At 47.3% G+C, this 27,225-nt stretch overlaps 1 protein-coding gene across 1 annotated transcript in view; it reads left to right on the top strand.

Moving 5' to 3' along the window:
• The window catches only part of RYR3 (ryanodine receptor 3), a 195,396-nt gene that overhangs the window by 80,731 nt on the left and 87,440 nt on the right, over positions 1–27,225 (top strand). The window contains exons 21-34 of the mRNA XM_072962745.1: positions 3,474–3,643; positions 6,029–6,249; positions 8,566–8,656; positions 10,292–10,432; positions 11,609–11,772; positions 13,833–13,911; positions 17,492–17,581; positions 18,730–18,876; positions 19,084–19,146; positions 20,299–20,374; positions 20,496–20,619; positions 23,070–23,185; positions 23,721–23,788; positions 24,738–24,859. Of these exons, the coding sequence (XP_072818846.1) occupies positions 3,474–3,643; positions 6,029–6,249; positions 8,566–8,656; positions 10,292–10,432; positions 11,609–11,772; positions 13,833–13,911; positions 17,492–17,581; positions 18,730–18,876; positions 19,084–19,146; positions 20,299–20,374; positions 20,496–20,619; positions 23,070–23,185; positions 23,721–23,788; positions 24,738–24,859 (1,672 nt within the window). The remainder of the gene's footprint in view (positions 1–3,473; positions 3,644–6,028; positions 6,250–8,565; positions 8,657–10,291; positions 10,433–11,608; positions 11,773–13,832; positions 13,912–17,491; positions 17,582–18,729; positions 18,877–19,083; positions 19,147–20,298; positions 20,375–20,495; positions 20,620–23,069; positions 23,186–23,720; positions 23,789–24,737; positions 24,860–27,225) is intronic.

Below are 27,225 nucleotides of genomic sequence, written 5' to 3' on the forward strand. Positions count from 1 at the left end.
CCATGTCTCTGGGTTCAGTTACTAGAAGTTTACTGTGTTCTCTTTGAGTGTCATGTTTCCCTTCTTCGTCATGATCTCTGTAGCCTTGGATAGGTATCTGAGCATTTGAAGAAGCAGCCACCTCTTCCAGACTTCATGGACTGGCTTTGGTAAGGAAAAACTTTCACCTTCCGGTGGGGTCCATTAGAGTCTTGTGCTGTGACCTGAGGCCTGGTGGTTCAGGGCACCAAGCGCAGGGGTATGTGGCAGCTTTGGGTCCAGAGATGGTGTGATGTCTCATCAGGACACTGGGGTCAACAACACTGACAACTGCATGGTCCTTGGCAAATGCTGCTGAGGTTCCTCAGTGGCTGCAAGGACTTTGGGGATCCTCCACAGTGCTTCCAGGTGTAGTGACAAGGGACGAGGGCAGGCAGTGGTGGTGGCCAGAGCCACTGGTGCACACACACATGCAAGGACCAGCTGCAGGTGCCTTTCTGGTGGCAGAGGCCAACTGCAGACACACAGGGAGCAGCAGGGGTAGGGCCAGCACCCAAGCCCAGAGCCACCTGTGGGCACACTGGCATCTGCGGGGACCCTGGCTGTCAGCATGCACTCCTGTGGCCGTGGGTCTCACCCGGATGCATGCACAGCAGTGGAGCCCAGTGATGGGAGCTGGGCCGGCAGCTTGCTGGCATCCAGCTGGAACAGCTAACCTGAGTGCCTGTACGGCAGTGGGATCAGCCAAAGGGGTCTAGGGGGCACCTTGTATTTGTACAACCACAGAGGCTGGGGCTGACTGCCAGTGCAGGTCTTGGTTTCTGGCCGTTGGTGGGGAGGCAATGGAGACAGAACAGGTGGCTGGGCATCTGTGAACACAAAGACCTATGGGGCAAAAACCAGTCAGGATTTTGTGGCAGCTGTGCTGGCTTTTGGTTTCTTCAGTGGCAGAAGCTGCTGGGCCCTCAGCGAGCAAGTCCCTGGGAACCATGGTGGCTCTGCTGTGTGGCTGATACTGGTGGCCCCTGCCCTTCCTCCTGTTCCTCGCCATCACTAGACATCTCAGCTCTGCCAGTCTCTGGCTGCAGTGAAACTGAAGCTGGTCCTTCATTTGGTGCCCCTGAAGGCTGGGACACCTGTCACCCACCTCGCTCTTGCTTCCGCGCAAAGGGCACTCTGCCTAGCTGAGGAGTTTCACTCTGCACTGAGCAGTGCCAGCCGGAGGGGTACAGACAAAACGAAGCTGGTTTTCCTTCCCATTTTGTGCACTTACTCTCAGATATTTTGTCCCACTATGTTGCTGAAGTTTCTTACGTGGACTCTCGAACTCTCTTCAGACTGGTTTTGTTCATGGACAGCTGTTTAATTTAATTGGTCTGTGTTGGGGGACCAGTGCTGGGTCTCTACTCCCCCATCTCAGTGACATCAGTCTTAAATATGTCACCTTTTGTAACTTCAGGAAGCACATTTAAGATTATAAAGCCACTGAGAAATAAATGTTGAACCCAGTGTTTCCTTAACTTTTTGGACACAAGACATTCATTATTATCCCATAAAAATACTCTTCAGAACACCGCGTGTCTGAGGGAATCAGCCTCTGATGTTTGGAAACAGCTCCCCCTGGTGCTCAGGGGAGGAGAAGCAGGCAGCCATCTCTCTGGAAGGTGTCTTTTCTCCTTGCTCTCCCTGAGGCCTGCACAGATCGATCCCTGGGCTCAGTTAGGTCCTGGGCTGAGCAGCACTAAATCTTTGTTGTTGTTGTCATTGAGTTATAGTCAGATTACAATGTTGTGTCAATTTCCAGTGTACAGCACAATTTTTCAGTTACACATGGACATACATATATTCAGTGTCACATTCTTTTTCACTGTGAGCTACCACCAGATCTTGTATATATTTCCCTGTGCAACTGTGCTATACAGTATACTCTTGTTTATCTATTTTACATATGCCTGTCAGTATCTGCAAATTTCGAACTCCCAGTCTGTATTCTATGTCTATGAGTCTGTTTCTGTTTTGTATTTATGCTCTTTTTTTTTTTTAGATTCCACATATGAGCGATCTCATATGGTATTTTTCTTTCTCTTTCTGGCTTACTTCACTAAGAATGACATTCTCCAGGAGCATCCATGTTGCTGCAAATGGCGTTATGTTGTCATTTTTTTCTCGCTGAACAGTTTTCCATTGTATAAATATACCACATCTTCTTTATCCAGTCATCTGCTGGTGGACATTTAGGCTGTCTCCATGTCTTGGCTATTGTAAATAGTGCTGCTATGAACATTGGGGTGCAGGTGTCATTTTGAAGTAGGGTTCCTTCTGGGTATATGCCCAGGAGCAGGATTTCTGGGTCATATGGTAAGTCTATTCCTAGTCTTTTGAGGAATCTCCATACTGATTTCTACAGTGGCTGCACCAAATCTTTGCAGCTCACAGAGTGCCTTACAAAGTACAGTATTTAATATGACAAACCTTATAGGGAGATAAGGCTTAAGATCCTTTGTAACTAATTGTAACCTACCTAAAACTTTACACTTCCCTGTGTTGTTGGGATTGCCAATATCTAATCATATCTGAGGATGCTGGAACCAACATTCAAAATGGATGTAAATCCGCTGAACTAATAGTAAAATGAAAGTACTGTTTGCTGTAAAAAAAAAAAAATATGCTATGACTTAGCTTGATCATTTAGGGGCTGTCTTTCCTAGTTTTTGGTTTTAACAAAATAATAGGAGGAAGACTTTTTCCTTTTTATATCCTCTTTCAAAATCCTCTTTGTCCTCCAAGTCAGGAAATGTTTATTTTCTTCATGGTATCTTCCCACTCCATCTTTGGACCTCTTTATTAGAATAAAGTTAGAATTCTTGGACAGTCCGATCTGAATTCACCTAAATCAGACAATAGTCTCTAAATACTGAAAGAATATTTCCTCAGTTTTGTGCTGTTTATGTGACAATGGCTACAAACATGACACACTTTTCAATTTACTCTGCCTCACATTTTCTCGCTCTCTTTCTTCTGTCATCATTCAACAAAGCAATAAATCAAGCCCTGATTACTGGCAATTGCCCACCAATTTCAGGCTCCTGACGGATTGCCCCTGATCATGGAGTTGAACAGAAAATGCACTCAGTACCCTGTTGTACTGTAGTTCCAACATACAAATACAACAGATGTCAGTAACCTCGAATGTAGTTTATAGCACGATAATTAGGAAGCGGTGAGTTGAGTATCTGTTGCCTTTTAAAATATAATTTACTTAACTGCAAATTGTAATTTTTAATAATAGGCATATCTAATAACTGGCTCACAGAATTCCTGAAATTTTAACAATCAGCTCTTCCAAGGCAAGCTGACTCCGGCCCAACATTGTATGATTTCCCAGATTCCTGTTTCTTGTTAGGAGAACAAGCCATAGACAAACAAGCTCTGTGTTCCACTGGAGACTGTGGAGATAGGAAAGGGGGGGATGACATTCTCCGTGTGTCTTTCAGACGGGTCAGTCTATGAGCCGGATATGGCGGCCAACTTCTGCCCCGACCACAAGGCACCCATGGTGCTGTTCTTGGACCGCGTTTATGGCATCAAGGACCAGACTTTCCTGCTCCACTTGCTGGAGGTTGGATTTTTACCTGACTTAAGAGCCTCTGCCTCTCTAGATACGGTAAGTGGTTAAAATAAGAAAAATTCTTTCCCCATCATTGTAAATAGTTCACATTGGAATTGGAAGGGAGTATTTTCTATCCATTCACTGATTACATATTAGTTAAGTTGTTTTCAAGGGTGAGAAAAGAGAGGAACCAAGAAAGGGAAGATCCGAATTTATTGGTCCAGAGACTTAGATGTAGGTAAGCTTGACCTCAGATACTCAGTCTAGCTATCTCTATTGCCAGCTTTCTCAGCCTCAGCACGGTTTATTGTGGGAGGCCATCCCGAGCTTTGTAGGATGTTGAGCAGCCTCCCTGCCTCTACTGGTACTATGTTCTGGTAGCACCACCCCCCAACGCAATTCTAGATCTCATTAAATGTACCTGGGGGGACAAAGCCACCCTCACCTGAGAACTGTGGCTCTATCACTTATGAAAAAGGCCAGCTGGGCAGCATTATAGGCTGGAAATACTCATCCCACCATCACTCCTTAAGTTGCAGGCACTGACCATCAGGAAACATGGTCAGAAGCTCAGAACATGACAGGGTCAGTGTAAGAGGCCAAGTACAAATCCAAGTTTGACAGTCAAGTGTGAGGCGGGGTAATCTACCATCAACAGACATCAAGACAGGAGGCCCCAGGAGTTAGAAAGCGTAGATGCCAGATGCCCCAGGTCAGGACTAAGCAGAGAGACGGTCCACCAGGAGTCCTGGATCCAAGGAGAAAAGACCCGTGCGACCAGTTTAAGTTTTAAAAGACATCTTGGTCAGTTTAGGGTTGTTTTTAAAGAGCCCATGGCATATCAGTCATAAAGTCTCTCAAAGGCTCCACCTGGTGTCCAGCAGAGATAGAAGTCTGAGCTCTGGTGATGGGTGGCCGGCTAGCCATTACTTTATCTGGGGATGAGCTGACTCATTTACCTGCCTTACCTAGAAATGGATGGGGTTACCCAGAAATGGAAATCAGTACGAGCCCTAATCAGAATGGGAGTTTCGTCTCTGTCTGCGGATGGAGATAAGAAATGGTATATCCTTGACGGTGTTACAGGCTTATGACCGTTTTGTGAAATGAAAGCAGTGCTTCCACAGCTACTTGAGCTTTCTTATAAGCTCCTTGATTTAAAAAATAATCATTTTTTAACTTGTGGGGCATTCCCAAGTTTCCTGATCAAAGCATTCAACTTGTTTGTAGATCAAATAAACAGCAAATACTATTCCAGCATCTGGTGTTCACATCACATGCTTGTCTAAAGCACCATCTACCACAAAAGCAGCTTTACATTCGGTTCCTCAGCACATGAATTTTCATGCATTCTTTTTGGAAAACTTAAGTCAGTGGAGTCAAAGCTCTTCCTCCCTCCTATTAACAACTCTGTCTTTTAAAGTGATAAATGCGAAAGATGAGCTCTTTCTTTCCGTCTAACGCCTGCCATTCCTAGAAGGCAAACTTTTGATAATGAAGAGGAACACCCAGAAATATGTACCGTTCAAAGAAAACAGTTTATCAGATCAGAAGGGAGAGAAAATGTGTTACAGTTATAATGGCTGTGATCATCACAGGGAATAAGGACATTATTTTATCTGCGGGGACCTCAAGGTTTCTTTTGAAGCGCTTCGCTTTTCAAAGATGGAAGTTGAGCACGCCGCGGCTACACTTAGTGTGAATAAGTGGGCCTTCCTTAAATCCTGCCTGTCTAAATGAGCGAGAGAGAACATTGTGAGTGAGCCTTACAGCAGAGTTTTCGAGGAGGTCCTCGGTTTCCGTTCCCTGTGCACGCTATCCCTGGCAGAGGCGGGTGCCCTCCAGTGATGTCTCACCCTCATGTCAATGGTCAGATTGCAGGTGGTTGACGATGCCCGTCAGTTAGGTGATGGGAGTCAGAGCTCCAATTTCTCTGTGTAAAACTGTCACAAAGCCCGTGAGTTTGAGACCTTACTCCTGCTGTAACCACTGACTAATCTCAAAGTCACAAGAGGACGGCTAGTGGGTCTCCATCAGGTGAGAAAAGAGAGCAAACACCAGAAGAAGGTGCAGTAGCCTGGCAGCTGGACTTCACACACGTCGAGGGTGTTGAGTTAGCCTGTTCATCAGCTGATTGTCATAAGGGTTGAGGATTCTTCTTTGAAGGGAACAGACCTTTGTGGACCACTTGGAATGAGTCAGTGCCAATCAGCCTTTGCTTCTCTTCTGTTCGTTTCTTTTAACCTGATTTTTTTTTTCTTTTAAGATGCAAAAGAGAAATAGGCCTCCTTAGACAAAGTAAAAAGTTGTTCGGTCTGTCGCTGTGAAACACAGATATGTGGAAACGTCCCTGCCCCATGAGATGAGAGCTCAGTGCAGGGGGAAACCTGGCTCCGTCTTCCCGGGGAGGTTAACCCGCATCGCAACCCCCTTTCGTAGGTTGCCCTGAGCACCACAGAGGCCGCGCTGGCGCTGAACAGGTACCTCTGCTCGGCCGTGCTCCCCCTCCTCACACGGTGCGCCCCGCTCTTTGCCGGAACAGAGCACTACACCTCTTTGATCGATTCTACGCTGCAGACCATCTACAGGCTTTCCAAGGGCCGTTCCCTCACCAAAGCTCAGAGGGACACCATCGAGCAATGTTTGCTTGCCATCTGCAAGTAAGTACCCGCTGCCACGTCTTTCACTTCTGTGTACACGTCCACATCCGCCTCCTTTCGTCGTGTCATTTAGAACCTGATCAATCTAGTTTGAGAATACGCTCAGCCCCTTAGGATGTGCTGGGTCCCCTCTTTGCCGCAGGCTCTTTCTGGTCCCCTCTCTTTTGAGGCTCATGTCTCACGGTGGGTAAGTGGGGGCACAGCGCAGCCTCCGGCCCTGAGGGCTGATGGGCCGGGGGATGAGACTGGCTTCAGGCCTGAAGTATTCAGATTAAGAACTAATACTTCAGTTCCTAAAATAAAGCCGGAAGCAGATTTTCCCCTTCTCGGTGAGTGGACCTTTACACAGAGGCCAGATCCTAAAAGTGTGAATCAAAGCCACCCACCTCCAGGCCCCTCGAGACCTGGAGCGAAGGAAAGACAGAGTCACCAGTCCCAGTGGGGAATTACAGGCAGTAGTTTCCACCGCTGCAGACGGGCATCAGAGCCAGGCAAGGACAGGGGGTAAAGTCGCTCCAGGAGCCTGGATCATCCGAAAACGACACCAGGCCAGTCAAAGGGCTCCTCCAATGGCAGGTCTCAGCAGCGCAGGCCAGGCCCAGGACCTGCTGTCTTAAACCAGTGGTTTTACAGCTCAGCTGCATGTTAGAATCACCGGGGGCGGGGGGGCCGGTATAGCTCAGTGGCAGAGTGCAAGTCTAGCGTGCAGGAAGTCGTGGGTTCAACCCCTAGTACCTCTATTAAAAAATAAATAAAACAAAAATAAATCCTGTTACCTTCCCCCAAAAAACAAGGAAACAGGGAAAGAAAAAACAGAACCCCCAAGAAAAGAATCACCTGGGGAGCTACTAAATGAATACCCTAGTGTCCAGGCCACACCTCAGCCTAAAAAACCACAATCTTTCGGGGTGAGAGGCAGGCCTCTAGCTTTTGAAACTCCCTCAGATGATACCAGGATGGAGCCAAGACAAGAGCCGCTGCTCCGGGCGGTCTGGGAGACAGGACCAGCAGGCATCACCCCTTTTAGCAGGCAGCTGGGTCTGGTCCAGATTCTTGTTGAGTGGCTGGTTCGCTAGTCGCACAAGAGATGACTATGCCATGGGGGCCTGGGCTGCCGAGAAGAAAAGCAATTGATTGGTCTTTTAAGAATATCAGCTTAAAAGGCAGCCTCGCATTTATATCTCAAAGGTAACAACGGCCCTTCCATTTTAAATGCTGTATTAAAGTCAACCTATACCTGCTAGCTTTCTATTATTTAAGGCCCACAGGCTTCAGCTACTTCGGGGCCAAGCTGTGTCATGCACAGTCCTATGTGCTGAGGCTGTGGAGAGTGAGAGGGGGGTCTCCACCCAGTGCCCATCAAAGGGGTTTCTCCCTGAGACCCTCTACCATGATCAGGCCCTACACCCTGACACCCTGCTTGTCGCCGACGCCTCCAAGGCTTTCTTCCCTGGATTCCAACATCCCACGTCAGAGTCCCTGCCTTTGCCTCCATGGCGCCTTAGGCATCTCTGGAAGGAGTTCAGGGATTCGTGAACTGCACTTACAGGCCAAACTGTATGTCTGGGGGTGTTTTCTCTGGGCAGAATCCAGGTGTTCTACCAGGTTTTAAAAGGTTCGGCAATCTAAAAACAAAGGCTAAGTCAGCGTTGCTTCTCTCTCCTTTCTCTGTCTGTCTCTCAGAATTTACTTGCACCAAATACCAAGGCCATGAACTGTTTGTTAATTTGATCAGTTATTCTCTAGTTACATAATTGGCTGTTTAAAGAAGTTGTTTGAGGACCAAGCCTTAACCCAAAGAAATGATTTCAATAATGAGAATGTCGGGGATCAGGCAGTAACTGAGAGGCCTCACGTCCCCTTCAGATCCCACCAGTAGGTGGCCCCAGATTCCACCTGTGCAGCGGGTCACCTCTAACTTCTGGGCAGAGCTTGGGAAGGCGGTCAGTCTGCAGAGGAGGGTCTAAAATCACCCGCACCTCCGTTGTGTAATGTTTCTGTTACAGATTTCTTTGCGCCTAATCAGCTGCTATATTTTGAGTGCGTGTAGACCTTGGAACACCTAGTCACAGGGTGACTGGAATTTAACCTTGTGTATCTCAAGTCATGAGCCCCACGGCCCTCTTTCTGCATTTTTAACCATCCTCAGTTTTTAGTGTTCTGTCATGGACTGTGGTTTACCCAACATCTTGTGTTGTAGAAGCTAATTGTCCTGAAGCTTACTCTAGTAGATGGTTATTGCGAAGTGTTTCTTTCATTCTTTCTTCCTCCCTTTTTCTCGCTCTGTCCCTCTGTTTTTCTTACTCCACACTGCAGTCACTTGAGGCCTTCCATGTTACAGCAGCTCCTGCGACGTCTAGTTTTTGATGTGCCGCAACTCAACGAATACTGCAAAATGCCTCTGAAGGTAAACCTCTCTCTCGTTACAAGGATGCAGTCCAGGACACGGGAAACCTGCCTCGTCAAACACAATCTTCACACTTGGGGGAGCAAAATACACCTTAAATGGGTTTTACTCCTTAAGTTGATAGCTGACTAGATACAGCCCCCTCCCCCAAATCAAACCCCTTCTTCAGTGTCCAGGCTGAAGAGAGTAGATCTGCTGGGTTCATTAACTGCTCCAATTTTCCTTAATCAGTTTCCACCAATTCCTTGTTATTTAGGCAAGGTTAGTGAGGGGACTTGGATTTTATGCTTTTCAGCCTTAATTAGGTTTTCAGACCTTTTCAGTCTCAAAAAAATCTTTGAAGGCCCTATGGTGATTCATTTAGGTACAGAATATAAAATGTCCCTTTTCTATTCCATGCTCTTGTTTGCTTTTTTTTTTCCTTTTATAACAGATCCTATTTTTCACGTTTTTTCCTTCTTTTCTCTTTTATTTATTTATTTTTTTAATTGATGAGAAGTAAGGCCACAGAGCCCTCTCTTGTTGCCTGATTCCTGATTTTCTCAAAAATTGCAAGCATTTTATTGCTAGGTCTGGGAGCACCTGGGCCTGAAGGACCCAGAATCAGCCCTGCCCACACAGAGGGCAGTGTTTTGAGTCTTTTAACTCTGAGGCATCTGCCATATTTGCTTACTCAAAAAAGAGTCAGCCGTGGCCAGCTATACCTGAAAATTCTACCCTGTGGTTTCAATAGAACTTTAACTTCTTTTCAGAAAGAACCCAAGCAAGGATTTCCAGAAGCATTTTCCTGGGAGAAACAGAATTCCCAGAGCCTTTAGTTTAGTCTGCCAGGCAGAAGACAGCCCATGTGTGATTCCACAGCCCTCCACGGGCCCGTTTCCTCACTAACCCTAAAACTCCCAGTTTTAATCCTCAAAAAGTCCTTTAGATAAAAACCGCAGTTCTTCATAGTTCACCTTGGCATTGCTTCCTCGGCAGGCCTGTGCTGTCAGGGATTCCAGCTCCCAAAGAAGCATCGTCATTGGCAGTCAGTAAGCTCACTGTTACCCCTTAGATCAGCGGGTGGTTCCCACTTGCTGGGGTGGCACCATTGGCAGTGTACGTGTGCCCTCTACTGGCCATGTGGGGAACTGCTGTAGCTTGGCTGGGCCATGGGAAGGCTCACGGCAAAGGCAGGGAAGCTGGGGCGGTAATCAATACAGAGAAAATCTTCAGACCCACAGCGTGCTCCCCCCATCCCCTTCCCATATCAGCATTACCAGGATCTCCCAGATTTACAGGCAAAGATCCCAGAAGAAATTCTCCGCACCCCTGACTGGCTGGGACAGCACCTGGTGACTACTTCCAGAGGGTAGCGTTTTCTCAGTTGGAATGGAAGCAGTTTCTCTCCATTTTCCAGGAACTGCTAGGGGCATGTTAGGAGGTACTGAGAATTAATCAGGCAGATTCTGTTCAGGCTGGAACTCACCAGATGCGAGTGCAGACCATTCCAGGGGTGTTTGAGGGCCTCTGTGTCCATGGTTGGTGTCGCCCTCCTGATGGCTGCGTGCTGTTTTCTTCTCCCCTGCGTGTTGTTGGTGCCTGTGGACCATCTCTGCCCCACCCCGCTGGTGCGCACCTGTCCGAACCTCCCAGCTTCTGACGAATCACTACGAGCAGTGCTGGAAGTATTACTGTCTGCCTTCGGGCTGGGGGAGCTACGGTCTGGCCGTGGAGGAAGAGCTGCACCTGACAGAGAAGCTCTTCTGGGGGATTTTTGACTCCCTGTCCCATAAGGTAACGGCAGTGCTTCCTGAGCAAAAGGGGACCCAACCTCCGTGACCCAAGCACCTGCACGGAAGAATAGCGGGTATCTCGTCTGCGTCCACCCGTGACAGGAGCTGTGCTGAGCATGTCACAAGCCTATCATGGCCACCCTTACCCCGACTCTCTCTAATAGGAACTACCCCAACCCTCATTTCGCATCTCGGGGGTAAGAGAAAGAGCAGTTTGCAGCAGATGCATGGAGAGCAACTTCCAGAGGAAATCACAAAACTGTCTCCTGGTTTCAGTCTTGATAACTTCCCCCCACCCCTGTCCCTTCCCACTCACATTGTTTGGCCCCTGTTAGCCAGCCTTTACCAGGTTCAAGCCCAGGGAAGTCCTGACGTCTGCCCTGAGGCTGGAATGTAGGATTCATCGAAGACCTTGCATCCTTCGGGGCCGGGGGAGGTTCTTCATGGCCACTGGTTTGAGGGAGGACTGAGGGCTTCTGACTCCCAAGCCTTGCTGTGGAGTCTGATTGGAATACAGCCCCCCTCGCATTTGCCTCCACTTCCCTGAACCCACATTTAGATTTTCAAGGTTCACCAACTTTAAAGGGAGAAAATGAGTGGGTCTGGTTTCCCTGCAGAAGTCTGGAGTGGGTGTGTAGCTCCAGTGTGATAGTCACCTGCACTTCAGTGTCCTTTACTCTTACGTTCCTCTGGTCGAGTACGAGCAGATGGAAGCTGTCCCTAATCCTGTGCGTCCGGCTGAAATTCCTTCTTGTCTGGGTTTGGGAGAGGATGGGTGTAACCCCGAGCAGTCGGCTGATGACACAGCCTGTGACCCCCTCAAAGCTGCCGGTCCCGCCCCAGCTGCGGGCTGGATCCCCTTATATAATCATCTAGCGAGGAACACTTTACCCTTTAGATATTCTCGCAGTGAACTCTTTGGGAGATGGTGATTTAAACCTTGATTTAAGGCTTTTTAGCCTAAAGCCAACAGTGACTTGAGGGCCTCCTAGATTGTCACTTTCCGTGACAGGAAAGTGACAGTTTCCACTGGAACGTATTACAGGCCTTGCACGTTCCCGGTTTTGGTTCACCTGGGCAAAGGCATGCATTTTTTTCCCAGCATCTTGGTGAAGGGTTCTGCCTGGTGGCCGTGGTTCTGGTGTCTTGCTAACATGCTCGCTCTCGTCTCCCGCAGAGGTATGACTCAGATCTTTTCCGGATGGCCCTGCCTTGTCTCAGCGCTATTGCCGGGGCCTTGCCACCGGATTACTTAGATACCAGGATGTCAGCCACTTTGGAGAAGCAGGTCTCGGTGGATGCTGATGGCAACTTTGACCCCAAACCCATCAACACCGTGAAGTGAGTCCAGAATCATCTCTAAGCTGGTTCTACATTGTGCCCAGTGGCCAGCATTTCTCTTGCACAAAGTGGCAGGAAACTTAAGCTCCCCTTCCTTCCCTCCTGCCAACAACACTGTTCACCCTTTTCCCTGACACTACAAGTCACATCAGGCACTGGATTTTGTCCTCAATTCCAATGGTTTATTTCATGCAAACTTCATTCTCTACTGTCTTATTGTATTCTGGGCTTTTTTTTTTTGGTGGGTGGGGTTGATTTATTTATTATAAGATAAGATAAATGTTGCCAGAGGCATTCGAAGAACCACCCTGACAAATGATGCAATTAATTTGTTGATGAGTTTCTTTGATAAAGTCTTTGCTCTTTGTGAATCAGGCCTGTGTAGGTCTAATAGCGTCATACGTCAGAACACCTCCATAAATAACACTCAGCTGAGCTCAGGCAAGGCTTCAGGGTGTGATGGCAGAACAGCATGGGATCCCTCATTTGAGAATCTGGACCTGCTCTTTGCTGTGCCAAGGGAGGCTGGATCTTTGGAATAATTCTGCAGTAGTGCCTTTCCGTTTCTCCCCCTGATTGTCACTGGCGATGATTTGGCCACAGACAAAGAATTAGGCAACAAAGGCTGATTTTTGGCTTCTGGGAGCTCTGCCCCGATTATGACTCTAGGTCACGGGGCATACAGCCTTCATCTCCAGCTGCATTTTAAATGAAAAGCTTCAACACTGCTGTCAAAAGGGCAAGGTAAGGAAGGCATCCTATGGGAGCCCCTTTGACTTTGGTTTTATGGCAGGAGTTCTCAGGTGACAGCCGTAGCCTGCGCCCTTCCCAGGAGCTGTCAGCTTTGATAACCTGCAAAATTCGTCTTTGGGAAAATTAGGTTCACATTCCATCAGACAGAGCCTTGAGCTGAGCGGAGGGTGGGAAAGAGAATTGAACCTGCTGGAAGGAAAGTAAGGGGTATGGTAAACCACCGAGCTGGGGCCAAACGGAGGGCAGGAACTGACTTTGGAGAACTTCGCCCTGTGAAAACAGCAGTATGCTGAAGGACGGCCAAAAGTGTGATCATTTGGGTGCTTTTTCTAAACATTGTAAGACAGCACGATACTCTAGCAACTGTGTGCTAATGATGATGTGTTCTGGGTTATTTTGTGAGTTCTGATTTCTTAGATAGACCTCTGACGGCAGTATGATTCTTTGAATAACGTGAATAGTGGGGACTGACTCTGGCCCAAACTTAAATAGAAGAGAACTTTATTACGAGGATATCGGGTCATGATCAAAACCTAAGGAAAGTCTGACCAGGCAGGCCTCAGCAAGGACAGGAACCAAGACAGAGCGACCAAATGGACAATGTCCAGATGTCCCCATCGGACAAGTCTCTCTGAAGAGTTTGCTGTCCTGGTCTTGCGAGACTCAGTGTTCCAACTGCAGGGAGAGTGAGTCTGCTTGGCCTCGTCAGAGCCCATCCTCAGTGACAGTTCGCAGAAGACTGCATGCAATGCAAGAAGACTTGTTCCTTAGAGGGAAGTGGAGGCGCTATTGCCCACAGAAGGGGCAAAACTGTGAGGCTGACAGAAACGACAGGTGTCTGCTAGATTTCCATGATTCTTGTATTTCAGCGTGAGTCACTGAACCCCAAAAGGTAGACAAGCGCTGTTCTGTATCATTTGGTCCTCGAGCTGCCTGTTTCTGCCTTTCCCAGATCAGAGCTGTGAGATGATGGCAGGACAGTGTCTTTGGATGAAGGGATTCTCACCACCTAACCTGGACAGGTCTGGCCCAGGAGCCAAAGTGGTTCTTAGCAGCCGAGGGAACCCAGAGCAGCTGAGGGGAGGCCACTTGTGCAGGAGAGGCTCCTGCAGGCCCCTGATGAGCTGTGGGTGTGCCTGTGACCCGGTCCTGGATGTGCCGCGCCTTGAGCTCAGGAAGGTCGCTCTGTCTGAAGTTCAGCTTCAGGTTTGGGGTCAGCTGGTTGATCACGTTTCAGCCCATCTTTTCGTCACATCTGGCTGCAGTGCTTGGGGAGATTGTAATTTTTTTCCCCCTTCATTTCACAGTTTCTCCCTGCCTGAAAAACTGGAATACATCGTCACCAAGTATGCGGAGCATTCACATGATAAATGGGCCTGTGACAAGGTAGGGATTATCATCCAACTGACAATTGTCAGGGGAAGAAAACCAGCCCGAGAACATTAAAGGGTCCAGTCTTGGAAATCTGCCTGGCTTGTCTCGGTGACATACTCGTCGTGCCGAGAGCAGTCATTATTTCTGAGCAGCAATTTTCCCCGGGTGGGTGGAGGTCGGACAAACAGGCAGCAGCAGCTGCTGGTGCTGCTTTTTGTGTTTCTCAAGGAAAGGACCGATTCTGGGGATGTTAACGTCTCTTAACATCGCATTTCCTGGGGTTTGCACCCAAGTACGTGCTTGCGTGTATCTGACGTAAATGCTTTAACGCGGGGCTGGAGGCGTGTATTAAATTTTTTTCTTTGGATGGAGCATTGGAAAAGGGGAGATTAAATGGGAAGCCGTAACTTGCATCTTGCCAGGAAGCTGGGGAGGACACATGTCTTCCTATGGCAGGCGGCGCTACAACTTCCAGACACTCCCTTATTAATCAGCCTCTCCATCTGGTGTTTAAAATTCCTCACCACATGAGGTCAGGCTGCTTAATAAGTTTAATTGCTCTGTCAGCCCTTTTATGCTGGCAGGCAGAGGGGGAGGAATGTGCCAAAGACATCCAGGATTCCTGCGGGCAGCCAGTTAAGCGTCAGGGCCGTTGCTCAGCTGCGGCTGACAGCACATAGCCATGGACCCGGCTCCACCGCAAGAAACCACCTCCATGTGATGCTCCCCAGATGAGGGAAGCTTGAAGCCCTGGCTCAGCCTCTGTAATGATCTGCACTCTGCTCTTATTCTTCCCTGAGCCATACTTGGGCCTCGTGATAACAACCGTCATTATGACTGTAGAAGGGACTGATACCTCGTGATTCTAGAGCAGGGGTCGGTGTGCTTTTTCTGTAAAGGGCCAGACAGTAAACCTTTTAGGCTTTGTGGGCCGGACAGTCTCCTTTGCTGCTGCTCGTCTCTGCTGTTGTAGTGCATAAGCTGCTGTAGATAGCACGGGGGTGAGAGTGTGCCTAGGGGCCAGTAGAACTGTATTTATAAAACAGGAGAGTGACTGGATTTGGCCCAAGGGCTACAGTTTGCAGACTCTCGCTCTATAACGTCTGTGTTTTCTCAGCACCCCTTATATATGCCCACTTGGCCGGCCTGTGAATTAGGAAAAGGGGCACCTGCTTGAATCCATCACAATACCCAGTCCATCCCTGAGACACGTGGATTTGACCTCCTCGGTCGCTCTTGAGCTTGCCTAGTTCTCTCTGTCCCTGGGCCACGGTTTCAGTCCAAGCTGCAGCCACCTCTTGTCCGGACAGTTGTGTGACCTTCTAGCTGATCTGCCCACGTGCAGAGTCTCCAGCCTGTTCCTCTCCCTGCCGGCAAGTGATAGTTTCAGTATGCAAATGTGGCCATATTCTGCCAAGCTGGTCATGTTCTCCACCCCAGCCCCTTCTCCTTGTTACAGTCCCTTAATAGCTTCTAATTATTTGCATGTAAAGGTCAAAATCCTTAACATGGCCCAATGGGCACTGCTTAATCTGGCCTCTGCTACCATCTCTAGCCTCGACTCTCTCTTCCCCCTCTGCCCTCCAGCCACCTCCCCTTCTCTTGGGCTCATTCCCTCTCCCTCTTTCACACACACACACACACACCTGAATCTGTCCCGTCTGACCCAGGTACCATTGGCACTCACACATGTGAAAACACCATTCACCAGTTCATCCTTCAAAATCCGTCCAAGTGTGAATTCCTAGGACTCCTCTTTCCCAGGTTCCTCAGAGAGCGGTCCTCTTAGCACCTACCTCTTCTCCTTCCCAGTATATTTGTAGCACTCTGGTTGTATTTACAGCAGTTACACATTTATACCCGTTACCAACTGTGCGTTTCCTGGCGTGGTGTTTGATGAATCTCTCTCTTCCACGAGACTGGAAGCTTCATGTTCGCTCAGCACTGCCAGGTGGTCATCGGACAAGGAAAAGAGTGCCTTCCCCCACCCTCCAGGACCTCACAAGCTGTGGGAGGAGCAAAATAAACCAGCCATCATCCCTTTTGTGCTGTGACGTGTTGGGCAGGACACAGGGTCAAATCACATGGTCGAGGGGTCCAGGCCTAGTGGTGGGGGTCCAGGAATGTGTCCTTGAGCTGCTGGCCCCACAGGATGAGGCACAGGCTGGGCAGCTGTGCGGGCACAGGGAGGCAAGTGCATTGTGGGCTGTGGGAGCAGCCGGCACATCCCCCGAGGAGCATGTGAGTGTGGCGGCTTTAGGGAAGCGTGGTCGCATGTGATGGGGCCATGGAGTGGGGCAGGGGAAGGCGGGCAGGAGGTGAGCCTAGAAAAGCCAGCAAGGTCTTCACTGTAGCAGCAGAGGCTGGAAGGAGTTTGGATTTTACTGTGATGGCTGCTGGGAGTCAGAAAATGGTAACAACAGCAGAGTGCCCTGATCAGGGTGTTTTCTAAGGATCGCCTCACAGTGGTGTAGAACGTGGAATCCCTGAGGGATGACGAGACTGGAGGCAGGGAGGCCGCGCAGGAAGCTGTTGCAGGAATCCGGTGCAAGCTGATCGTGGCCTGAATGAAAACACTGGCAGGCAAGCCAGGTAGAGGCCGACAGATAGATCTGGGAGGTTGAACATGTGTGAACCGGTGCAGAGAGAAGGGGGTGTCAAGGTTCCCACATTTCTGGCTTGGGAAGTGAGGGCAAGCTGGTGCTGTTCACGGAGATACAGGGAACCCAAGAAGAAGAGACTTCGAGAAGTAAAAAGCCAGGTTCTGTTTCAGACATACTGAGAGGTGCCCATCGACATCCAAGCAGAGCTTACATAGGGATGGAAATGAGGAGTGAGGAGACAGATCTGGGCTGGAAATCCTGCTTTGAGATTAGTCCACTGTGGACCGTGGGCCTCAGTTACGTCCCCCAGGGCAAGTGTGCGTTGAGAAGGGACAGCAACCTGGGGAGCAGCCACATTAACCAGTGGCCAGAGGCAGAGGCTGAGGGGCAGCCAGGAGTCTTCGGGCTGTGAGGTTATGGGAAACAGAGACACTGGCTTACCTCTGTCTCCACAGGGCCTGAGGCAGAGTCTGGCACCGACTGTAGCAGGCATTCAACCAATATTCGTTGAATGGCTTTTGAAATTCTTAAACTTCTGTGACTCTAGGAACTATGTGTTGCTACAATTTTGCTCTGGGCTTGGCGGGCAAGGGGCACAAACCAAATCAGCCTCCTCCGTGCCGTGGGCAGCAGGTCCACTGCACACAAGCCTTCAGCCTTGACGTCTGTCCTTGCCTGTGATTGTGACACATTGACCCGAAAAGCATTGCCCTCGGGTCTTTTGGAGCATCCTTCTGTCGCTGAAGCACAAGCAAGTAAGTGGAGAGGACAAACTCTAAAACAAGAAGAAATACAGAAGCAGGGTTCAAAATTCAGGGGCAGAGAGCCTGACAGCCTGAAAGGATCAGGCAGACGTTTTGGAGGGAAATTTTCAAGCTCTGTCACATTCCATTATTCCATTCATTCAGTGAAAATAGAAGCTGGGATTTGGGTCACAGAGCAGGGCTCTCTGGGTGTCAAGGATATTTGACCTGAGAACATTTCTACAGAGTCAGAATGGATGGAAATACGGCATTTCCCTGGACGAAAATGTGAAGACACATCCATTGATCAGGCCTTTCAAGACATTAACGGAGAAGGTAAGGGACAGGCCACTGGTCACACCGAGTGGCCATGCTGATTTCCCTTCCCTGGGAATTGTATCAGGTGGCAGAAGAGTTGAGGGCACCTTCACCACACAGTTCCTTAGACTTTGCAGGGCTCGGCAAACTCCTCAGGAGCTGGCTTGAGGGTCACAGCCCCAGGACCAGTGTCCGAGAGGCCAGCCTCCCATTCTGCTGTTTGGCTCTGAGAGCCCATTGGAGCAAGCAGCAGTGGTCAGCACGCAGAGGCTGGACCAAAATGCATTTGTGGTTCACTTGCAACTGAACTAGGAAGGGCTTTTGTTAGATGGTTGAGGCGGGGTTGGGGGGGAGGTTGGCCAGGGGGATCCTTCAATTGCTGGAGAAAATTCAGAAGAAAGGACTTCCAATCATGACAGATAAAAGGAATAGAAAAGAGAGTCCCCAGGAAAACATGATCAGGTCTCTTGGGTTTGTTTAATGTTAATTTTTTTTTTTTGGTGGAGGAGGTTGTTTGTTTATTTATTAACTTTAACCTAGGTACTGGGGATTGAACCCAGGACCTCATGCATGTTAAGCATGCACTCTACCACTAAGCTATTCCCTCCCACCTTGGGTTTTGTTTTGTTTTTTTTAACTATGAAATTTGGTACAGCTCAACTCTGAATTCCTATCTTGTGATCCGTAAGAGTTCTTTGTAAGCTGTAGGCCTCGTGTCACATGTAAAGGATGACAGGTGTTTCTTAGGTGCATGCTGACCGGTTGTAACACTGTGCCTAGCTCAAAGAGAATTCTCAGCTCAAGAAATGCTACTTCCCAAGCTCAGAGAAGAGCTTTGCGCCGATGCATTTTGACAGGTCCCATCTTAAACAGCAGCTGGAGCCCGAGAGAAGTCACTTCCTCCTCCTAATCCACAAACTGTGGATCATGTCTGGTACATCCCCTCTGAAAGCAGGAGACTGTAGGGTCTTATACTTAAAAACCTCAGACAGACTGATCAGGTGTTTCGGGCGGGATGCTGGAGATGGTATTTTGATCCAGTGAGAGGAAGCTGGAGGAAATTAGACCCGAACCACCGTGGGATCCGACTTCTCTGCAGGGAGGCAGGCCAGCCAGAGTGCCTGGGGCGTGCTCTTCACAGCTCTTCTGCTCACATTTTCTTCCAGGAGAAGGAAATTTATCGCTGGCCTGCCAGGGAGTCCCTGAAAACCATGCTGGCTGTGGGCTGGACCGTGGAGAGGACCAAAGAGGGAGAAGCCCTAGTTCAACAGCGGGAAAATGAGAAGCTACGAAGCGTGTCCCAGGCCAGCCAGGTATGGCCATCTCACCCAGAAGCCAACACTGGGCCAGTAGAACCCATGAGAATCTGGGAAAGCTCTCCCTGGGGTCTCAGAGGTGAGGACCTCAACAGTGGGCGCTGGGCATCTTTCACGACACATCTTTGGCAGCTGAAGTTGGGGATGCTGATGAGAATCAGGAAAATAACGGGAAACCCAGTGACTCTGCCTTTGCTTTCCTAGGGCAACAGCTACAGCCCCGCTCCCCTGGACCTCTCCAACGTTGTGCTCTCCAGAGAGCTCCAGGTCAGTGTTGATGCGTTCAGAGCAGCATAGCTACTTTCTAAAACCCCTCAAGTGCAGGACATACAACCATCCAAAGAGTTTTAAATTAAAAAAGGGAAAGAATGCCTAAAACGGATCACCACTGAAATTACAAAGTGAGAGAGGGCTGCACTGAGCAGAGGCCTCTCAATTAAGTGAGTTCCAGCAGAATTAACCCATCACTTCTGCCAGGGACGTCGTAACAGTTAATGACTCAGTAAAAGGAAGAACAAACAACAAATTACTGTAGCCAGATCCAAAGCAGCACTGCTAACTGCCAGGAGAAGTAACTAGTAACAAGACTAATAACAGGCAGGGAAAAACCTATGAGACGACCCCCTGGGCTGGGTGCTGGCCCGATCGCAGTAGGGCTCCCCAGCCCTGAGGACCATTGCATATTCTGTGGTGGATTCACTTGAGTTCCCTGTGATGGTGCAAATGAACAAACGTTGCAGGATTTAGGGACGTACACCTGGTAGGGTGAATCTAAGAGCCCTTAGCTGCCTCCTCCCAGTCCTCCCCTGGGCACATGTTGGCGGCTGTGACCAGCCCAATGAGGGGCAGTTACTCCACAGAAAGCCCATCAGACCAACCCTTTGGACCTTAGGGAAAGTTTCTTTCCGAAGCACACCCTTCATTCCAGATCACAATTTTTTTAAGCTTTCGAAAGATGCATTTTATTGGAGAAATCTTATTTGCAGCCATTTTCTCCAACAAGCGGTTATTTTTGGTTTGCTAAGCCAAAGGCTTTCAGATATTCTCAATTTTCGCTTGAACCCCACTTCTAGCTCCTTGTCTCCAGTCTGGAGTCAGATGCCCAACTCCCGCAACAAATGAAGTGCTGCCAGCTTGCAGTTTCCCTTGGAAATGTGTGCTTCTCAGAAATGCATCAAACTGCCAAGATAATAAGTTACAAGGGAAGGACAGCATTAGAAATTATTTTCCGTGTGTCTGGGAAGATAGGAAGCTAATGAGGTGCATAAGCACAGGCTAATTAATGATGGGGCGCACTCGGCAGTGTACTGTTAGCATTTGCTGGTGTTCTGTTCCCCGAGGCTGCCAGAAATAGCCTGGCAGATATGAACCCATTTTTCTTTCTCACTTTTTCTCCGTCATCTCCCTGGTGGGACACAGGGGATGGTGGAGGTGGTAGCTGAGAACTATCACAATATCTGGGCCAAGAAGAAGAAGCTGGAACTGGAGAGCAAAGGTGAGCCAGGTTCCCAGCATCTTCCTTGGAAGGTGAGCTGGGGGAGGGGTGGGTGTGTTTTTCTTCCCCCAAGGGCAGAGGAAGAGCCAAATATTCTGTTGTCTCACTCTACCGACCCCAGGTGGCGGCAGTCACCCTCTTTTGGTACCATATGACACGTTGACTGCCAAGGAAAAGTTCAGGGACCGAGAGAAGGCGCAGGACCTGTTTAAATTCCTCCAAGTGAATGGCGTCGTGGTTTCTAGGTAAGTCAGCTTCCAGGTGGTGTGAGTGAGGTGGGGCGGACTCATGTGGTCTCTCCTCTCCAGGTGTTTAATCACCCACCTGCAAGATAGATCTGAGTAAGATAGCGGTTGCATCTTTTGAAATGAGAAAAAAAATTTTTTTGGAACGTGAATAACCCCCTCTTCTGACATAAGCAAGACTGGTAGACAGGAATTTTGAAAAATCAGTCACAACAAAGAATCATGACAAATGATATATTAACATTGAATGTTAACTTAAAGCATACAAATATGCATTTATTCCCAAATCTTGTACTCTGGGCCCCTGGATCTTATCCGTGTATGTTGTTTTGTTAGTTGAAATTATAAACCACATCCATAATGCATCCCCAGAGCTCTGGAATTTGGGCTTCTTTAAAGAACAGTGAAAATCAAAGCCCAAATAAAACAATGTAAGTGCAGAATTCTAGGATTTTTGTTTTTGTTTTTTTTTTTCAATTTCTGCCCTGTCTTTACAGTTCTCTCCCTCTACCTAATTCAGAAACCCTGTATTTGGACACTTCCAATTGCAGGTCTCTGCAAAATACACAGTTTATAGTTCTCACAGAATCATCAGTTCTCTTCACACTTTTTGATGGTTTTATATGATATTTAATTTAATGCCACAGGAATAGGGAGCATGACTGATACAGTGTTTGAACAAGATTGGGGAGATTGACTCTCCCCATCACGATTTCCTAAGACATCTTATGTCAAACCTGGGTTTGTCCAAATTGTCTAGACATGTGTTGTAGATGAGGATGGTCTGGGCTGCTTAAGTCTTAAAGGCAGAACCTGCTTTCCCTCTGGTCCAGTGTTGGTGCTGGGCTGTGCTTGCTGGGTCCTTTGTAGAACCAAAACCAAGCCAGCGTCCACATTCTGATAAGCCAGCTCTCCTGTGAGCAATGTCTACTGAGCTGGCTTCTTTCAGTTTCTTCTTCTTTCAGTTTCCTACTGAATTCTTGCCCCAGGATGGCAAAAACCCGAAGACAAATCTATACAAATATTTCTGTTGTAACTCATAAGAAAAAAATAACAAAACTTATTTGCCGTATTGTTGAGCAGGAAAGGTCAGGGAGCGGGAGACAGCCCCTAGGGAAGCATTTGAGAAAGACTCCCGTTGTCATTTTAGTCCTGTTCTTCACACCAAGATGCACACGTTCTGCGATTTGCCAGTAAATAACTTGCTCACAGAAAGGAAAAATTCCTCTTTACTATGAGAAAGAAATCAAAGAAATAGTGGGGAAGGAAAAAGATCACTGAATTCAGCAAACACAGCCTCGTAGCAGTTACCCTGTGCCGGAGCCATTGGGCACTTGGATGTGGAGATAAGGAAGCAGCGTCCCAGTCACCAGGGAGAACCCCCAGCTTCCTGCTACCCTCTCCTCAGACCTGCACCATCCTCGGCTTCTCCATCACTTGATGACAGTCTGTTCCTCCCAGCGCTCAAGCCAAAAACCTTGACTCTTCTCTTTTTTCCCTCGACCCACATCCAATCATTCAGGAAATTCCAATGGTTCTACCTAAGATACCCAGAATCAGACCACTTCTCACCGTCCAATCTGTCACCATCCTCGCTGGGAGAGCCTCCTGCCCTGGCTCCCTCTTTCAGCCGTTGCCCTCATCATCACCTTTAACCAGCAACTAGAGTAATTCTGTTACAGTGAGAGGCATATCGTGTCATTCCTCTATTCGAAATTTTCAATAGCCTCCCACCTCCAAGCAAAAGGAATATGCTGAGGGCAACCCACAGGGTCCCAGTGATTTACTTCACTGCCTACCCCACACTCTCTGCTGGCTCACTTCCATCCTTTCCACACTGGCCTCAAGTCAGCATGCATGCTCCTACCACAGGACCTTTGCACCTCCATTCTCTGTCCCTGGAAAACGCTCTCCCCTGACATCTATGTGGCTCACCTCCTTCAGGCCTTTACTGCAGTGTCATCCTTCCAGTAGGACCAGAACTGATCTAACACTGCAGTCTGCTCACCCCGACTTCAGGCACTTTTCAGCCCTTTTATCCTGCTTTAGTTTTTCTTTTTTTCACAAAACCTATTAGCTTCTAGCATTCCATGTAAGTTATATTTTGTTTATATGCTGTTCGTATCTGTTTTTAGCCAGCATGTGAGTTCCATGAGGGCAGGGATTCCTGTTTGCATTTCTCATTTACCCCTAGCTCAGTATCTGTTGAATGAATGATAAAAATCTTTCTGAAAAATCTTTTCAGCCAGTATCATAGTTCAGGGGTGTTGCATGCTCACAGAGGCAGGTATCAAGTGCTAGGGGAAATGAGTCAAATGATGAGTCAGGGCACTAGGCCAGAATAACCATTAACATTTGGAAAACAGAGTTGACACAGGGAAAATTGCAGAGGCACTGAAGTCACTGAGTTATCTCTGTTACTTCCCGGGGTTTACTTGTTTCCACCCAAGAGGTATGAAGGATATGGAACTGGACGCCTCCTCCATGGAAAAGAGGTTTGCCTATAAGTTTTTGAAGAAGATCCTGAAATATGTTGATTCTGCTCAAGAGTTTATTGCCCATTTGGGTAAGTATCATTGTGAAATATCACCAAAAAATGTGTGCTCATAATATCAAAGAATTTGATGTTTCTTCATCAGGGAGTGATGCTTTCATACTGGAGCTGTTCATGATTTATTGAGACATGTGGTTTTGAGGAGGACATGGTGGCTGAGATTTTTTCCCCCACTTAAAAAAAATCAATTTTGTGTTTGGTTTTCCTACTGGGTTGGGTTGCACCGTTTGTCAGTTTTCTAAAAATCATCGTATTCTGAGTTTTCCATTGTTTTGCTGTGAGGCTGTGAGCATATGACTCGACTTCTCTGAAGCTACTTTCTCATCAATAAAGGGGAAACGGGGTAGTGAAACCCAAGAGAACTGATACAAGAAATAACTAACCGTCACAATTGTAAAGTACTTTGTAAAATCTTAGCTATTTTGTAAAATCAAATGGCCTTTTCATAGCCTTTAGAAAAACTGCTCTGTTTTTTAAATGCTGTGACTATTTTTGGTTTTGTTTTCTTTACCTCTGGCCAACTTCGTGTTACTTTTTATCTTTGTAGAAGCCATTGTCAGCAGTGGGAAAACTGAAAAGTCTCCCCATGACCAGGAGATCAAATTCTTTGCCAAAGTAAGTGACTCTCTGCATTTAATCAAATTACTTTCTTCTTAGGATCTGTACAACTTAGGGTACAAGTTATGCAGATCCAAAACTCCAAGAACGGCTGTGATGAGACAGACCTGTGTTTCTCTGTAGTGGAGCAGTCCCGAGGCAGGTGGGTGGTCGGAGGAGGTAGGCAGCCTGTTCTGCTCCACGCCATCACACGGGGACTCAGGCTCTTCCTCTGTTGATGCTCTACCACCCCCTGAGATGTGGACCCTGACAGTGTGGTCCAAACAGTCTCACCTGTACCACACCTGTGAGAAAGGGGAGGGAAAGGAGAGAGAAGGGTAAGCTGCTGCTTTATTAAAGTTCTGTTCCAGTGGCTAGAACTTGGTTGTTTTAGCCTCAGCTAGCTGCAAAGGAGGCTGGTAATGTCTTTTTTAGCTGGTGATCCCATGCCTAGCTGAAACCTTGAGGTTTCTATTACCAAGAGAAAGAAGGGGAGAATGAATCTGGGTGCCAGTGAGCTGTCTCAGCCACATGACACTACTCAGGGGACTAAACACAAGTGAGGCCTTGGGGTAGCCCAGCTCTGAGAAGCAGAGACAGAACGCTCAAAGCCAGCAGTGCTGGGCCATGCTTCAGGGGTGCTGATGGATGCCATGCCCAAGAAGCCACATCTGAGTGCAGCTGTCATACAGGACGCCCCTGAAAATGTTGACTCGAGCCCCATGTGCATTACTTCAGGCCCTTAGTCAGGGCCCGCCCTGTCCTTTCACATATCTCAAGGCCTCTGGTTGCAGGTATCAAAGGGAAAAAGGTGTTGGAAGCTGAAATTCACAGGGTAGAGTTTACTGGAAATTCCAGAACCAGTGTTCAGAGGCTTTTTGCTCATTGAGAAATGAACTTTTTCAGAGGAACCCAAGGAAGTGTTTTGGCTAGCTTCCTCAAATGTCCTTTCTGGTGAACTTTTCAGGTTCTCCTCCCGCTGGTTGACCAGTACTTCACCAATCACCGCCTCTACTTTCTCTCATCCCCTCTGAAGCCCCTTAGCAGCAGCGGGTATGCCTCCCATAAGGAGAAAGAAATGGTGGCCAGGTGAGTCCACAAAGGGAGAGAGGGTGCTGATGTGGTTTGTATAAAGCCTCAGGTTCCTGGGGCCTAAATGGTGAATCTTTTGGAGAAATTAACTGATGATTGGTAACTCAGAGGTTTTGGTTATCATCTTGGTTTTGAAAGTGACTTTATTCACACTTATCTGTGCATCATTTTGGCAACTAAGACAAATGCACACTACGTATATACAAATATACGTAGGACTTGGGAAAAATTTGTATATTCAGCTCAACATCTATCCTGGAATAACATTTAGAGAAAGGTGAAGGTAATTGTGAAGCTTGCAAAAGGCAAACATACAACAGTGAGAAGAAACAGATTAACACTTTTCAATCCTGTTCTTATCAGGCTTTTTAAGGTTAAAATTTTTTAAATGAATCTGATATTTACAAGTCTTGGTGTGGATTATCTGAGATTTTTTTAACATTTTTTTTATTGAGTTATAGTCATTTTACAATGTTGTGTCAAATTCCAGTGTAGAGCACAATTTTTCAGTTATACGTGAACATACATATATTCATTGTCACATTTTTCTTTCTGCTGTAAGCTACCACAAGATCTTGTATATATTTCCCTGTGCTATACAGTATAATCTTGTTTATCTGTTCCACATTTTGAAATCCCAGTCTGTCCCTTCCCACCCCCTGCCCCCTTGGCAACCACAAGTTTATATTCTATGTCTATGAGTCTGTTTCTGTTTTGTACTTATGTTTTGTTTTTTGTAGATTCCACATATGAGCGATCTCATGGTATTTTTCTTTCTCTTTCTGGCTTACTTCACTTAGAATGACATTCTCCAGGAACACCCATGTTGCTGCAAATGGTGTTATGTTGTTGGTTTTTATGGCTGAGTAGTATTCCATTGTATAAATATACCATATCTTCTTTATCCAATCATCTCTTGATGGACATTTGGGCTGTTTCCATGTCTTGGCTATTGTAAATAGTGCTGCTATGAACATTGGGGTGCAGGTGTCATTTTGAAGTAGGGTTCCTTCTGGATCTATGCCCAGGAGCAGGATTCCTGGATCATATGGCAAGTCTATTCCTAGTATATTCCTAGCTGCACCAAACTGCATTCCCACCAGCAGTGAAGGAAGGTTCCCTTTTCTCCACAGCCTCTCCAGCATTTGTCATTTGTGGACTTTTGAATGATGGCCATTCTGACTGATGTGAGGTGATGATACCTCATCGTAGTTTTGATTTGCATTTCTCTGATAATTAGTGATACTGAGCATTTTTTCATGTGCCTATTGATCATTTGTATTTCTTCCTTGGAGAATTGCTTGTTTAGGTCTTTTGCCCATTTTTGGATTGGGTTGTTTGTTTTTTTCTTATTAAGTCGTATGAGCTGCTTATATATTCTGGAGATCAAGCCTTTGTCGGTTTCATTGTTTGCAAAAATTTTTTCCCATTCCATAGGTTGTCTTTTTGTTTTACTTATGGTTTCCTTTGCTGTGCAGAAGCTTGTAAGTTTCATTAGGTCCCATTTTTTAATTCTTGCTTTTATTTCTGTTGCTTGGGTAGACTGTCCTAGGAGATTTTTGAGATATATGTGAGATAATGTTTTGCCTGTATTTTCTTCTAGAAGGTTTTATTGTGCCTTGTCTTATGTTTAAGTCTTTGATCCATTTTGAGTTTATTTTTGTGTATGGTGTAAGACAGTGTTCTAGCTTCATTGATATACATGCTGCTGTCCAGTTTTCCCAACACCATTTGCTGAAGAGATTGTCTTTATTCCATTGTATATTCTTGCCTCCTTTGTCGAAGATTAGTTGACCAAAAGTTTGGGGGTTCATTTCTGAGCTCTCTATTCTGTTCCATTGGTCTATATGTCTGTTTTTGTACCAATACCATGCTGTCTTGATGATGTGAGATTTGAAATCTAAAGTGACATAATTCAATTTCAATTCCTAATAGAGAAAAAAATTTTTCATCCAAAACACCAGCCTCCCTTCTTGTTCCATGAAGCAGGACCCACGGATGTCTCAGCAGAGCTGAGGACAAAGGGGATGTTTCCTAATCAGGCTAGATGGTAGACCCTGTCATGTCTCAAGTTCTCTCTATATTTGATCTATGAATGACAGGGAATGGGTTAGACTTCTCAGTGGCCGAGAATTATGGACAACAGTGACGCAGTCTATCAGCCCGTTCCCCAGCATCCATTGACGATGAACAGTGTATTTATATTTTATAAGGGCCTGGCCATTGTAGATCACCATCTCTGGGAGGCTAGTCAACCTTAGGATTTCGCTAGCATTTATTAAGCACAGCACGGCTAAGCAGTGGGCTCAGATTTTCATATGCACGAGGTATTGCCCACTTGGGGAAGTATTGCTGTGAAACAG

Source organism: Vicugna pacos, chromosome 6, assembly GCF_048564905.1.
Source record: "Vicugna pacos chromosome 6, VicPac4, whole genome shotgun sequence".
NCBI lineage: Eukaryota > Metazoa > Chordata > Mammalia > Artiodactyla > Camelidae > Vicugna > Vicugna pacos.